Source organism: Phyllobates terribilis, unplaced genomic scaffold, assembly GCF_046119375.1.
Source record: "Phyllobates terribilis strain yellow unplaced genomic scaffold, ASM4611937v1 Scaffold_4__5_contigs__length_816908805, whole genome shotgun sequence".
Classification (NCBI taxonomy): domain Eukaryota; kingdom Metazoa; phylum Chordata; class Amphibia; order Anura; family Dendrobatidae; genus Phyllobates; species Phyllobates terribilis.
The window spans coordinates 59,226,902-59,241,296 of record NW_027362764.1 but is presented as its reverse complement, the minus strand read 5'-3'; the positions used below and the strand labels follow the sequence as shown (position 1 = coordinate 59,241,296).

Sequence of the window (14,395 nt, the reverse complement as noted above, 5' to 3'; positions counted from 1 at the left end):
ACTGTCTTGTCTTCAACAGAAAATCATAATTTACAATAAAAAGTGGACTTGTACAGAACTGGCATCAAGGGGGAACCAAACGCTTGTTGTGAAGGGGTTCAATAATTCTGAATAACTATCTGTTTATCTATTTCAGATCTATATACAGTGCCATGTAAAAGTTTGGGCACCCTGGTCAAAATTACAGTTATTGTGAACAGTTAAGCAAGTTGAAGATGAAAAGATCTCTAAAAGGCCTAAAGTTAAAGATGACACGTTTGCTTTGTATATTAGGGGGAAAAATATCTTGTAATTTTTTTTACGTTTTTAAAAATTACAAGAAGAAAAATGGGCCAATGCAAAAGTTTGGGCACCCTTGGAGATTTTTGTGCTCAGATAACTTTGACCAAGGTGTCAGACCTTAATTAGCCTGTTCCTGTTAGGGTTATGACTTGTTCACTATCATCGTTTGGAAAGGCAAGGTGATGCAAATTTCCCAGCTTTATAAAAGACCAGTCTCCTCTACCCCTGTGCCAAAAAAACAGCAGCCATGGGTTCTTCTAAGCAGCTGCCTAGGACTCTGAAAATGGTGGAGGCCCACAAAGCAGGAGAACGCTATAAGTGGATAGCAAAGCACTTCCAAGTTGAGCTTTCCTCAGTTTGAAATGTAATTAAGAAATGGCAGTTACCAGGAACAGTAAAGGTCAAGATGAGGTCTAAAAGACCAAGCAAAATTTCAGTGAGAGCTGCTTGTAGGATTGCTAGAGAGGCAAATCAGAACCCCCCGATTGACTGCAAAAGAAATTCGGAAACATTTAGCAGACTCTGGAGTTGTGGTTCATTGTTCTACTGGTCAGAAACACCTGCACAAATATGGCCTTCATGGAAGAGTCATCAGAAGAAAACCTCTCCTGCATCCTCACCATAAAATTCAGTTAGAAATATCCAAAAGAGCATCTAAACAAGCCTGATGCATTTTGGAAACAAGTCCTGTGGACTGATGAGGTTAAAATAGAACTCATTGGTCACAAATGATCAAAGCTATGTGTGGAGAAAAAAGGGCACAGAATTTCAGGAAAAGATCATCTCGCCAACCATTAAGCATGGGGGTGGATCAATCATGTTTTGGGGTTGTGTTGCAGTCAAGGGCACGGGGAACATTTCACGGGTAGAGGGAAGAGTGGATTCAATGAAATTTCAACAAATTCTTGATGCAAACATAACATCATCTGTAAAAAGATGAAGTTTAAAAGAGGATGGCCTCTACAAATGGATAACGATCCTAAACATATGTCAAAATTCACAATAGACTACCTCAAAAGGCGCAAGCTGAAGGTTTTAAAATGACCCTTACAGTCCCCTGATCTGAACATCATTGAAAATCTGTGCGTAGACCACAAAATAGCAGTGCATGCAAGACGACCCACGAATCTCACAGAAATGGGAGAATTGTCCAAGGATAAAAATCCCTCAAACAAGAAATGAAAGACTCTTGTCTAGCTACAAAAAGCATTTACAAGCCGTGATACTTTCAAAAGGGGGCGCTACTAGGTACTAACCATGCAGGGTCCTCAAACATTTACATTGGCCCATATTCCTTTTTGTAATTTTTAACATGTAAAAGATGAAAATATATTAATTTTTTCCCTAAAATAAAAGGAAATGTGTCAAACTTTTACATGCCACTGTGTCTGTCTATCTTCTATCTATCTCATTCTCTTTTTTTTTCTTTATCTATCTATAACTCATATTTATCTCATTTATCTATCGATATATCATAACTACTACACCATGTGAACAATTATTAGGCAGTTTGTATTTTTTATTAATTTTATTATTGAATAACTCCAGTGCTGTCGGCTAATCCAGAAGTGGATGTGATTCGATGAAAACTGTGCCCCCTGAATTGAATGGTTTTGGTGCTTTTTTTTTCTCTAGATGCTTCTACAGATGCATCTCACTAAATTAGAATATCAAAAAGTTAATTTATTTTAGTTCTTCAATACAAAAAGTGAAACTCATATATTATATAGAGTCATTACACACAGAGTGATCTATTTCAAGTGTTTATTTCTGTTAATGTTGATGATTATGGCTTACAGCCAATGAAAACACAAAAGTCATTATCTCAGTAAATTAAAATAATTAACAAAAAACACCTGCAAAGGCTTCCTAAGCATTTAAAAAGGTCCCTTAGTCTGTTTCAGTAGGCTCCACAATCATGGGGAAGACTGCTGACTTGACAGATGTCCAGAAGGCAGTCATTGACACACTCAACAAGGTCCCAGAGTCTGGAGGAAGAGTGGAGATGACACAATCCAAACTGCTTGAGGTCTAGTGTGAAGTTTCCACAATCAGTGATGGTTTGGGGAGCCATGTCATCTGCTGGTGGAGGTCCACTGTGTTTTATCAAGACCAAAGTCAGCGCAGCCGTCTACCAGGACATTTTACAGCACTTCATGCTTCCCTCTGCCGGCAAGCTTTTTGGAGATGGAAATGTCATTCTCCAGCAGGACTTGGCCCCTGTCCACACGGCCAAAAGTACCAATACCTGGTTTACACACAACAGTATCACTGTGCTTGATTGGCAGCAAACTTGCCTGACCTTAAAGGGGTTGTCCACTACTTATTATTCCCCCCACAATGTATCCCCCCCGGGGCCCATAAGTGTCTTTGTTATTACCTTCTGTTGCAGTTACTGCCTGTGAGCGGCGCTATCGGTGGCCGCTCACAGGCATCACGTGACAGCCGGCTCTGGCATCCGCTAATGTCACGTCATGATTCCGGATTAAGTTGGGGGTCTCTCTTCTACGTTCCCCCAGTGGATGCTGGGTTGTGGGCGGAGTTACCCAGCATTCACCGCGCGCTCTCCCTCTCCTCATTCATCGGGAAAGATTGCGGTGGATGCTGGGTGTGACTCGCGGGGTAACCCCGCCCAACGCGGGGACCGTGTCACTGATGTCACGCCTCACTTGACGTCACATCAGTGGCGGGTCACGTGATGCCTGTGAGTGGCCACCGATAGCGCCGCTCACAGGCTGTAACTGCAACAGAAGGTAATTACAAAGACACTTATGGGCCCCAGGGGGATACATTGGGGGCATAATAAAAAGTTGTGGCCAACTTCTTTAACCCCATAGAGAATCTGTCAAGAGGAAGATGAGAGACCCCAGACCCAACAATGCAGACGAGCTGAAGGCTGCTATCAAAGCCACCTGGGCTTCCATAACACCTCAGCAGCCACAGGCTGATCCCTCCATGCTGCATTGATGCAGTAATTGATGAAGAAGGAGCCCCGACCAAGTATTGAGGGCATTTACTGAACAGACATTTCAGTAGGACATTTCAAATTTTAAAACATTTTTCAACCTGTTGTTATAAAGTATTCTAATTTACTGAGATAATGACTTTTGTGTTTTCATTGGCTGTAAGCCATAATCATCAACATTAACAGAAATAAACACTTGAAATAGATCACTCTGTTTGTAATGACTCTATATAATAGATCCCTCTGTTTGTAATGACTCTATATAATATATGTGTTTCACTTTTTGTATTGAAGAATTGAAATAAATTATCTAATTTAGTGAGATGCACCTGTATGTGGAGCCTAAAAAAAACACGTGTAAAAAAGCTGCAGTTACTTTTTCAGGTGCAGAATCAAAGCTTTGCTCTACTAGAAAATACATTTAAAATTGCGACTTCACATCTGCACTAGAAGCACATCAAAAAAGGGACTAGGCATAAAAAATTTGAAAAAAAATGTAATAATCAGAAAAGATTGTTACTGTGTAGTTTGGTGCCACCACCTGCAGAAAACAAAAAACACCATATTTATGAACCCGGCCGTACAGAGACCAAAAAGTCAGATGACGTATAGTGAACCTTACAAAGATGAGAAAGTTCTGGCGGCTACGACTGGAGGAAGGAACAAAAAATAAATCCACAGGTCCCAACTAAAGATGAGCCAGATGCACAGACAAGGTCGTGCCAGCCCTGGCTAATCAGAAGCTGAGCCGGGGCAACCGGAAGACAAGAGATTTGCGGCCTCCCATCCAGACACCCGATACCACTGTCTTGGACGCTGGACCAGAGACCTGTGAATCGATCCCCTAATCTCAAGTTCAAACTGTCCCGGATACAGCAAACCGTCCAGGATTTGGGTGTACACCTTGCAGTCCTGAAAATCTGCATAAAAAATGGTGATATGGTCAAAATACTCAGTGGTCCATGCTATAAAATGAAAACAACTTTAGTTTTGCTCTTTTCTTCATCTCCCTCTCCCTCTTTTGCAAAGAAGAATAAAACATATCTAGCAAAAAGAAAAAAAAATCCCTCACACACAAAAGAATAAAAAGCACAATGGTGAACATGATCGTGTCCCTCCTTACCTATGTTCTCCAGGTGCTGAACACGATCATGTCCCTCCTTACCTATGTTCTCCAGGTGCTGAACACGATCATGTCCCTCCTTACATACGTTCTCCAGGTGCTGAACAAGATCATGTCCCTCCTTACCTATGTTCTCCAGGAGCTGAACACGATCATGTCCCTCCTTACCTATGTTCTCCAGGTGCTGAACAAGATCATGTCCTTCCTTACCTATGTTCTCCAGGAGCTGAACACGATCATGTCCCTCCTTACCTTTGTTCTCCAGGAGCTGAACATGATCATGCCAAACCTTACCCATGTTCTCCAGGAGCTGAACACGATCATGTCCCTCCTTACCTGTGTTCTCCAGGAGCTGAACATGATCATGTCCCTACTTACCTGTGTTCTCCAGGAGCTGAACACGAGCTTGTCCCTCCTTACCCATGTTCTCCTGGAGCTGAACATGATCATGTCCCTCCTTACCTATGTTCTACAGGAGCTGAACACGAGCTTGTCCCTCCTTACCCATGTTCTCCCGGAGCTGAACATGATCATGTCCCTCCTTACCTATGTTCTCCAGGAGCTGAACATGATCATGCCAAACCTTACCCATGTTCTCCATGAGCTGAACATGATCATGCCAAACCTTACCCATGTTCTCCAGGAGCTGAACACGATCATGTCCCTCCTTACCTGTGTTCTCCAGGAGCTGAACACGATCATGTCCCTCCTTACCTGTGTTCTCCAGGAGCTGAACACGAGCTTGTCCCTCCTTACCCATGTTCTCCTGGAGCTGAACATGATCATGTCCCTCCTTACCTATGTTCTACAGGAGCTGAACACGAGCTTGTCCCTCCTTACCCATGTTCTCCCGGAGCTGAACATGATCATGTCCCTCCTTACCTATGTTCTACAGGAGCTGAACACGAGCTTGTCCCTCCTTACCCATGTTCTCCCGGAGCTGAACATGATCATGTCCCTCCTTACCTATGTTTTCCAGGAGCTGAACACGATCCTGTTCCTCCTAACCTACAGTATGTTCTCCAGGAGCTGGCTACGATCATGTCCCTCCTTACCCGTGTTCTCCAGGTTCTGAACAGAGCTCAGCAAGCAAGATGAGTTTGTCATCTGCTTCTGCACTCTGCATAGGCAGCAACCAAAATGACAAGGCTTAATATAACAAAGTGACCGGTGGAGAAAGGTTGAACTTGAACTATGTATGTATGTAACTTTGTATGAAATAAGCTTTATCTTCTCGGTCGCTGCCAATGCACAGCGCAGCAGCCTAATATAATTCTCTCTCCACTGCTGCTCCCAGACATGTTTCAGGACGTTCACACTTACAGGGTAGCGACCTATAACTGGCATTAGAGAGAGGGGTTTTTTTGCTGGATGTGGGTGAATGCATGGTTCTTTATACTACTTAAATACTGGGTTTCTCTATAATGTTCCCCACCCTAACTCATTCTCACCTCCCCGTTTTAGTGGCCCTTCCTAAGACAGAAGGACTTGGCATCACAACTGGGTACGGGCCACGATAGGTGGGGGGGGGGTGACACCTGCTTTTCCTACTTTGTGGCAACCCTAAAATATCTATGTTAGGAACGCTATTAAATTTATGACTGTGAAATAGGTCTTGCTGTGTCGGCCATGTGCAGAACGCCAGTGTCTGTATCCATCGTGAAATCATATGTGGTGTTAATGGTTGCCAGCCTCATTCATGGAGAACGATGCCAGGTTTCAGCCAGGTAGTTTGCTGTGCGCCGAGCCTACTGAACAGCTGCTGCTCTTAATGGATTTTTATTGCTCCATCTTCATGAAGTTTGTGGGAAATATTTCACTTCTAAAGAGCACTGCGCTCCATCGTGACTTGCAGATTTTTTTTATGCAAATTGTTTCCTGCGCTCAGAGAATAACCGAGTCTTTGAGCAGGAAATGAAGCAACTGCGTCGTACACATTGGTATTTTCCCATACATGGGGCAACCTATGGAGAAAGTCCGGGATGCAGCCGTAGACAGTAGGAGTTGTAATCGCACCAGGGGCGTACATAGAAATCATAGGGCCTCATAGCAGAAGTTCTAATTGCCAAAACTCCCCTCCCCCCCAAAAAAAAACATTAAATAATTGTCGGGGTCAACGAAGAGCAGATCTCACAACTTTCCAGCCTTTACATAGTAATTTTCCTCCAGCTGAAGTCCTAGATTTGTCTTTCATTACCCTGATAAAGTATTATGCAAACAAAAGTGCCCCCCAAACAGTGTATGATACCACTGATTCCTTCACATGCACAGTATAATGACCCTATTGTACCCCACCTCAACTCCCAAGGCCAAATATGGTGACCCTAACACAGTATGATCCCCTAACTGTGACCCCCACACAGCCGTCCATGCAGTATAATGGGCGTACATACAGTATAATGGCCCCCACAGTATGAAGGACCCCACACAAACCTTCACACTGTATAATTGCTTTCATACAGTATAATGGACCCCCACATATTATAATGGCCCCACATAGCCTTCCATATAGCTCCATATTTCCCCCTATAACCATAAAATAAAATGATAAAATTGTGGTCACCTGCAGCCACCACTAGAGGGAGCTTACTGCATACTTTTTCATTGCTGAGTTCGCTCTATAACAGTATTTATATATTATCATTGCTCATATAGCGCCATAATATCCTGCTGCTTTACAGGCATTTTCATCACAATCCAAGTTCCTTACCAGTATGTCTTTAGTAATGTCAAATAAAACTAGAGCAAACCCACAGAGAACATACAAGTTCTTTGCAGATGTCGTCCTTGGTGAGATTTCAATCCAGGACCCCAGCACTGCAAAAAATCATTGCTAACCACTGAGCCACCGTGGATTTATCTCCAAAGCTCCCTCTAGAGGTGGCTGCAGGCAACCAACTTTTATCATTTCTGTGTCAAAAAATCTGAATCTGCTCAGAACTATGAAATGATAAACTTTTTTTTGTTAACCTCCTTGGCTTTTTTATAAGCCTTATTACAATTTGATATTAACTCTTTTTCAGCCTCCTTTGAATGTTATGATCAGTGATTTGTTGTTTTCCACTGAATTCAATGCCAGGAAAACTATAATAGATTTATATCCAGTTAATTCGAGTTCTGTTTTTTTTTTTTTTTTTTATTCTTTTATTTTGGGCAACATAGAATGGTAAAAAAGAAAGACTATAAACCAAGATTTCCAAAGTCAAAAAATGAATATCGGAGAGGAACTTGGCAACTCCTTCTGTCCTCGTACCCTAAACAAAGCAGAACCCAGTGGTACAGTGTGGAGGGGCCGGAAGTGCGGTTACCCCAGGAACAAAATTTTATTCCCACTGTAACTTTTTGGAACAGCACAGGGGCGCAGTGAGTGCCCGCCCAGCCATAGGCGAGCTAGATGAGTAAAGCAGCCAGTTTGTGCTGCAGGTTCCAATGCAGAGAAGAGAAGTTTGTCATCGGCTGCTGCTCTCTGTATCACTTATTATAAAGATTGTAAAAAACTTGTCTGTCAATGATTTTTTGATAAGCCATCAAGTTGGCAACCCTTGTCTGGACTGTGAGAGCAGAGGCAAAAATCTTCTGGAAGAACTAACCCTTTTTTTTTTTTTTTTTTTTTTAAAGTGTCTCCTATAAAAAAATTCCTAACATTGTCATAAATATTACGTTTTTAGAGACTAGGGGTTAGGGATATTACTAGCAGGGGCGTGACGAGAAGGCGGCTTTATACCAGGATGGGGGTCATTATACCAGGAAGGTGCCCAGGATGGAGGACATTATTCCAGGAAGGGGCCCAAAATGGGTGACATTATACCAGGATGGGTGACATTGTTACAGGAAGGGGCCAGGATGGGGAACATTATTATAGTAAGTCACCCAGGACAGGGAACATTATGCCAGGAAGGGGCCCAAAATGGGGGCATATTACTGGAAGGGGCTCAGGATGAGGGGGGTCATTATTCCAGTAAGGGGCCCATAATGGGGGACATTATACCAAGGAGTGGCTGAGGATGAGGGACATTATAACAGGAACAGGTCCAAGACAGGGGCCATTATAACAGGATGGAGGACATTGTTGCAGGATGGGGGCCAGGATGAGGAAGTTATTACAGAAAGGGTCCAGGATGGGGGACACTATTAAGGGAAGGGGCCAGGATGGGGAACATTATTATAGTAAGTCGCCCAGGACAGGGGACATTATACCAAGAAGGGGCCCAAGATGGGGACATTATTACTGGAAGTGGCTCTGGATGGGGGCCATTATTCCAGGAAGGGGACCATAATGTGGGACATTATACCAGGAAGGGGCTGAGGATGAGGGACATTATAACAGGAACAGTTCCAAAACAGGGGGCATTAGAACAGGATGGAGGACATTATTGCAGGATGGGGGCCAGGATGAGGAAGTTATTACAGAACGGGTCCAGGATGGGGGACACTATTACAGGAAGGTGCCATTCTTACATGGACGGTGAACACATATGTCTTTATAAGATCTAGATATATCTGATGCATGTCTTTATAGGCTCTAGAACGCTACAAAGGCCCATACATCTGACCAACATGAAGGAGGGGCCCAGGTCCAAATTTTATTAAGGGGCCCATTGGACTCTAGTTGCGCCACTGATTACTAGGGTAAGGGATAGTGCTAGGGGTAGGGTAATAAAATGGTTACATTACAAAAAAAAACACCACAAAAATGTAATAAAAAAAAATAATAATAATGTGTAACTTTTTTATTTTTAAAAAGGAGTGCTAATTATCCATGGATTAGGTGGTGCAAAATACTTGTCTTGCCCCAGGCTCTAGCAACCTGTAGTGAACTGCCTAAACCATTTGCATTACGACATCGATACATTGTATTTTTTTTTTCATTATTTTGTAAGCAGTTTGAATCTTTGGAACATAAGGATTGATTGCTATCTGCTGACTTGTGGGTAAGATCACATATCTGTATCCCATTTTTTTTTTAATTGGACCCATGTGGAAAGCCTATCCAGAAAGAGGTTTATTCAGTTCCACTCAGTGCCTCCTGCATTATATTGATCATCCACTAACTCAATTAAATGTAAGATGACCACATCTCCATTTTAATGCAATGCTATAATGAAGGCTCGTCAAAATCCTGATAGACCTGGTCCTGTTCTCACAGCTGAGCTCTGTAATGGTGATTTACTGCAGAAGTTAGGAGCTGTACTTTCCCATAACCACCACTAGATGGCTCCCTGGAGCTATGACAATCCCCATTCTACAGCTGCTGCTGAGACCACAGAGCAAATACCCTTCTCCTCTGTAGTTAAAAGCCCCATCCTGGATGTGCTTCATCAGCCTGCTAAGAATATAAACACTACAATGACGAAGCCAGGGGTGGGACAGAACAGAGCTCAGACACAGAACTGGGCTGTCTAAGAAGCTGCAGAAGGACCAACCAAAGCTGCTGCATGTCCACCAGGGCAAACCTGCATCCTGATCATTTACCCCCTTTGCAAACTCCTCTTGTACTTCCCTGGATTTATGTTACAGATCCACAAACTACTGTATCAATATTTTTTTAAATATATATATTTTTTTATTTATTTGTTTTTGGGGTTTTGGTTTTTTTTTTGCAAAACCGACCTAAAAATGAGTCAGATCCTCTGGGCACAGCAGTGCAAAACCTAAAGTCTCTGCTGCTTTTTTTTACTGGCTGAAGAACCAAGGAGGGAACACAGCTACTTGCTACATTGTATCTGGGGATTATTATTATTATTATTTCCTGCTGCACTTTGGGACAAGGAGCTTGCCATCTAAATGTGTGACATGATTGAACCTCAGCCCACTCAGAAGCTGAGCAAGATGAAAAAGTTGAGAAGAACTTTGTCTGAGAGTTTCAGCAGGATAGGTAAGTGGGGATCGGCCGCTCTGGGGGACTTGCTGCAGCTTTGTATGGAGAGAGCAGAACTTTATTTTGTGCAGGAGGCTCTTTGGTATGCAGAGCAGATGTTTCTGTGCACTGGAGACTGGATCTGCTGACATACACAGTGGAGGGATGGCTGAATGCTGCATATGGTCAATCAGCCATAGGTATAGCTGCAGATGTAGCAGAGCTGAACATACAGTCCACTTTGTATGCAAGGCTCATCTGTGTTGCTCATGCAAACAATTCACATAACCAGATTCGCTCTGCTTCATCTGCATATTGACCACCTATAATACATTGAGCTAGGCTTTATATGCCAGTAGACCACATACAATACGACAAACTCCTCTTATATACACCCAGATCTGCATATTCATTATTTGCCTCTGCTGTATCTACAAAGAGACTCCCACATACTGCATGATAAGCTCATCTGTTTCTCATACATGTAATACACATATAACCTGATTAGCTCTGCTTCATCTGCATAGTGACTGCATAGTAATTTGCATATATGACAAGCTCATCTCTTCTGCTCCTGCATACAACCCACATTATAACCATATTGGCTCTGCTTCATCTACATATTCACCAGTTTGACTTTGCTAAATCTGAAAGTAGACCACATACTGTATGACAAGCTCCTCTCTGTAACATGGCAAAACTCATTTCTTCCTTTTCTGCATATAGCCCAGACAGCTCTGCTTATTCTCCATATTGACCACTGATAACAAGTTTCTCTCTGCATTACATGCAAATAGACCACATACTGTATGACAAGCTCATCACTGCTTCTTATGCATATGAGAATAGCTATAACCAGATTAGCTCTGCTTAATCTGTATATTGACCACTTATGACCAGACCGTTCTACTTTTACCTTGTACAGGACAAGCACATCTCTGCAGCTCCTATATATAGCACACATAACCATGTATACATGACCAGCTCATCTCTGCTGCTCTTGTATATAGCACACATACCATCCTAGTAGCTCTGCTTTATCTGTATATATGACAAACTCCTCTCTGCTCCTCCCATGTTGACCACATATAACAAGCATGGCTCTATTTCATCTTCCTATACACCACATGGGACGAGCCTGGCTCTGCCATACCTGCATATTGACCACATATTACTGGTTCACCTGCATACTGACCCTATGCAGTGGTCTTGGCTCTGCTTCATCTGCACATAGACTACCAATGACAAACTTGACTCTGCCTCTGACAAATTCTACTCTGCTGATGATAACATAAAACAGGGCTAAACTGGATATATCTGCAAGTAGACTACATAGGACAAGTATATATTTAGTACATCTGAAACCAGCTTATCCTGATCTGCATATATGACCGGCTCAACTCTGCTGCATCTGCATAAAACACTCACACATATATAATAATTAGTTCTGCTCTGCATATATGACAAACTCTCCTGTGTTGCTTCAGTATAGGACAAGTTATGTTTCATCTGCAAATGACAAACTCATCTACTTTATCTGCATATTGACCACATATGACTAGCACATCTCTGCATCCAGCCCATGTACTGTATATACTGTTTAGCTCTGCATATGTGACAAGCCCAGGCTGTGTGTATATTTATATATATATATATATATATATCACAATAAAGCAGAGCTAATCTATATATATATATATATATATATATACCCACCACGAATGTCATATAGCACATGTACTTTTATACACCACTCAGCTCTGCTTTATCTGCAAACAACAAGCACATCTCTGCTGCTCCTGCATATAGCCCACATACTGCATATACAGTTTAGCTTTGCATTGTCTGCATAATGTATGTGTATGTATGTGTGTGTGTGTGTGTGTGTGTGTGTGTGTGTGTGTATATATATATATATATATATATATATATATATATATATATATATATATATATATATATATATATATATATATATATATATTCAGCTCTGCTTTGACTGTATACTGACCACAAACTGCATATAGCACATGTACTTTATACACAGCTCAGCTCTGCTTTATCTGCATATGACAAGCTCATCTAGGCTGTATCTGCATACCTTCCCCACATATGACTAGCACATCTCTGCTGCTCCTGCATATAGCCCAGAAATATATACATACAGACATTTCAGCTCTGCTTTATCAACTACAAATGACAAGCTCACCTCTGCTGTATATGCATATATTGACCACTTATGTCAGCCATATCTCTGCTGCTTCTGCATATAGCCAAGGGGAAAAAAATATAATATGTAATTTGTATGTGTGAAATAAATAAATATATATATATATATATATATATATATATATATATATGTATGTATATATATATTTCAGCTCTGCCTTATCAACTACAAATGCCATGCTCCCCACTGCACACGGTATACGGCCCATGCACTGTATACACTGTTCAGCTCTGCTTTATCTGCATACATGACAAGCTCATCTCTGCTGTATATGCATATATTGACCACTTATGTCAGCCATATCTCTGCTGCTTCGGTATATTCACCACCTATAACAAGCTTCGTCCTCTTATCGCCGTATATACCACACAGGACAGCCTTAGCTCTTCTACATCTGCATTTTGAGCACAGCCTTCTTCTGCATAGTGACCATATATAATGATCATAGCCCTCGTTAATCTTAGCTCTGCTTCATAATGATCCCAGCTGCCCCTGACAAACTCCGCTCTGCTGCATTGATCCGTGTATTATGGCTGCATTTGGATATGAGAACCGATCCCTGACAATTCTGGGTTTATTCTGCATGGTGGGATCTCTCTGGTGACTTCATATCTGGAGACATTCCTTGTTTCACCACTTCCTGTGTGATCGGGTACATGCTCCAAATACCCAGACCCTGGAAAAGTTTTCATTTCCTCTTAAAGAGCCGCAGTCAAATTATTGCTGCAATGTGAATCATTATCAGAACCTATGTAAAATGCATTGTAACAACCGGCAACCGCCCCATAAATGTTCCTGAAAATGTATTTTATTCCAAGCTATAGACATAATCATTAGCCCTCCAGCCGTGACGGCGATCCTAAACGTGATCATTCATAAGGGCCTCCATTTATTGAAACAGTCTTTGTTGTCCATAGCAACCAATCGGAGCTCAGCTTTCATTTTGCAAACTGCTCTGTTAAAATGAAGGCTGTGCTGTGATTGGTTGCTATGGACAACAAAGTGTTTGTTTTTCTTGTTGACATTTCTGATAAATTTGCCCCATTATGTCTGTTGTACCGAGACAGATGTTATAATTGGAGGAAGGGGGGCAATGTATCCAAACTGTCACAAAGGAAAGTGGAGTAGTCGCCCTCGGTTACCTGTCATGGTCCAATTCCCATTTTTCTCAAAGGCCTCATTCTAATTGGTTGCCATGGGCAACTACTCCATTGATATCTCCCTTATTTTCTAAACCAGAGGTTTTGTGAGCCGTGTCTTTGTTGTCTTCTGATGTCTGTCTGGCTATAGTCGCCATTGTCAGTAAATTTTATTTGCACGGTAGCAAGAATAGCCAAAAAGATATGAGTTGACGACTCTGCTAATTAAGCTTCGTTATGGTCAGATATGCTGAATGACAAACTCGGCTCTGCTCCAATTCTCCATGATGCGTCTCTAGTGACTTTCCATAGGATCTATACAGCGTTGTTGTCAGTGAACGTCACACCGTAGAGAAGAAACGGTTCGCTGACCAATTCAGCTCTGCTACATCAGGCTGGATTATTTGTAAATGAGCCTTATCTAGCAGTTAGGGTGACAAAGTGACCGCCATTGTTTGTGTCCTTCCTTGGTATGACACTTTTTTTTTTTTTTATGAAGGTGTCGCAAGATGCGTCCCCATCTGACATCCACCAGATGCAACGGGTCAATGTTGTCTACTCGACCCAGTTCCTAATTTGGATGTGTTCACACAACATTTGTTTTTCAAGCCGGTCCACTCTGAAATTCACATGAAAAAGCACCCCCAAAAAAATGAACCTTTCTGAGTTGCTGTTCACATGTTCAGTCTTTTTAGTGGCTATTTAACAGCTTCAGGTTTCCAAAGAAGTGACCGGACCATTCTCCAGGCACTTTCCATGCTAAAGACGCTCTGTACTTTACAATAGACGTCAGTGTGAA

At 42.0% G+C, this 14,395-nt stretch overlaps 1 protein-coding gene across 2 annotated transcripts in view; it reads left to right on the top strand.

Moving 5' to 3' along the window:
* Positions 1-9,677: 9,677 nt before the first annotated feature.
* The window catches only part of CDK14 (cyclin dependent kinase 14), a 628,470-nt gene continuing 623,752 nt past the window's right edge, over positions 9,678-14,395 (top strand). For both annotated transcript variants that reach the window (XM_073677399.1, XM_073677397.1), the window contains exon 1: positions 9,678-10,245. In XM_073677399.1, the coding sequence (XP_073533500.1) occupies positions 10,155-10,245 (91 nt within the window). In that variant the 5' untranslated portion in view covers positions 9,678-10,154. The remainder of the gene's footprint in view (positions 10,246-14,395) is intronic.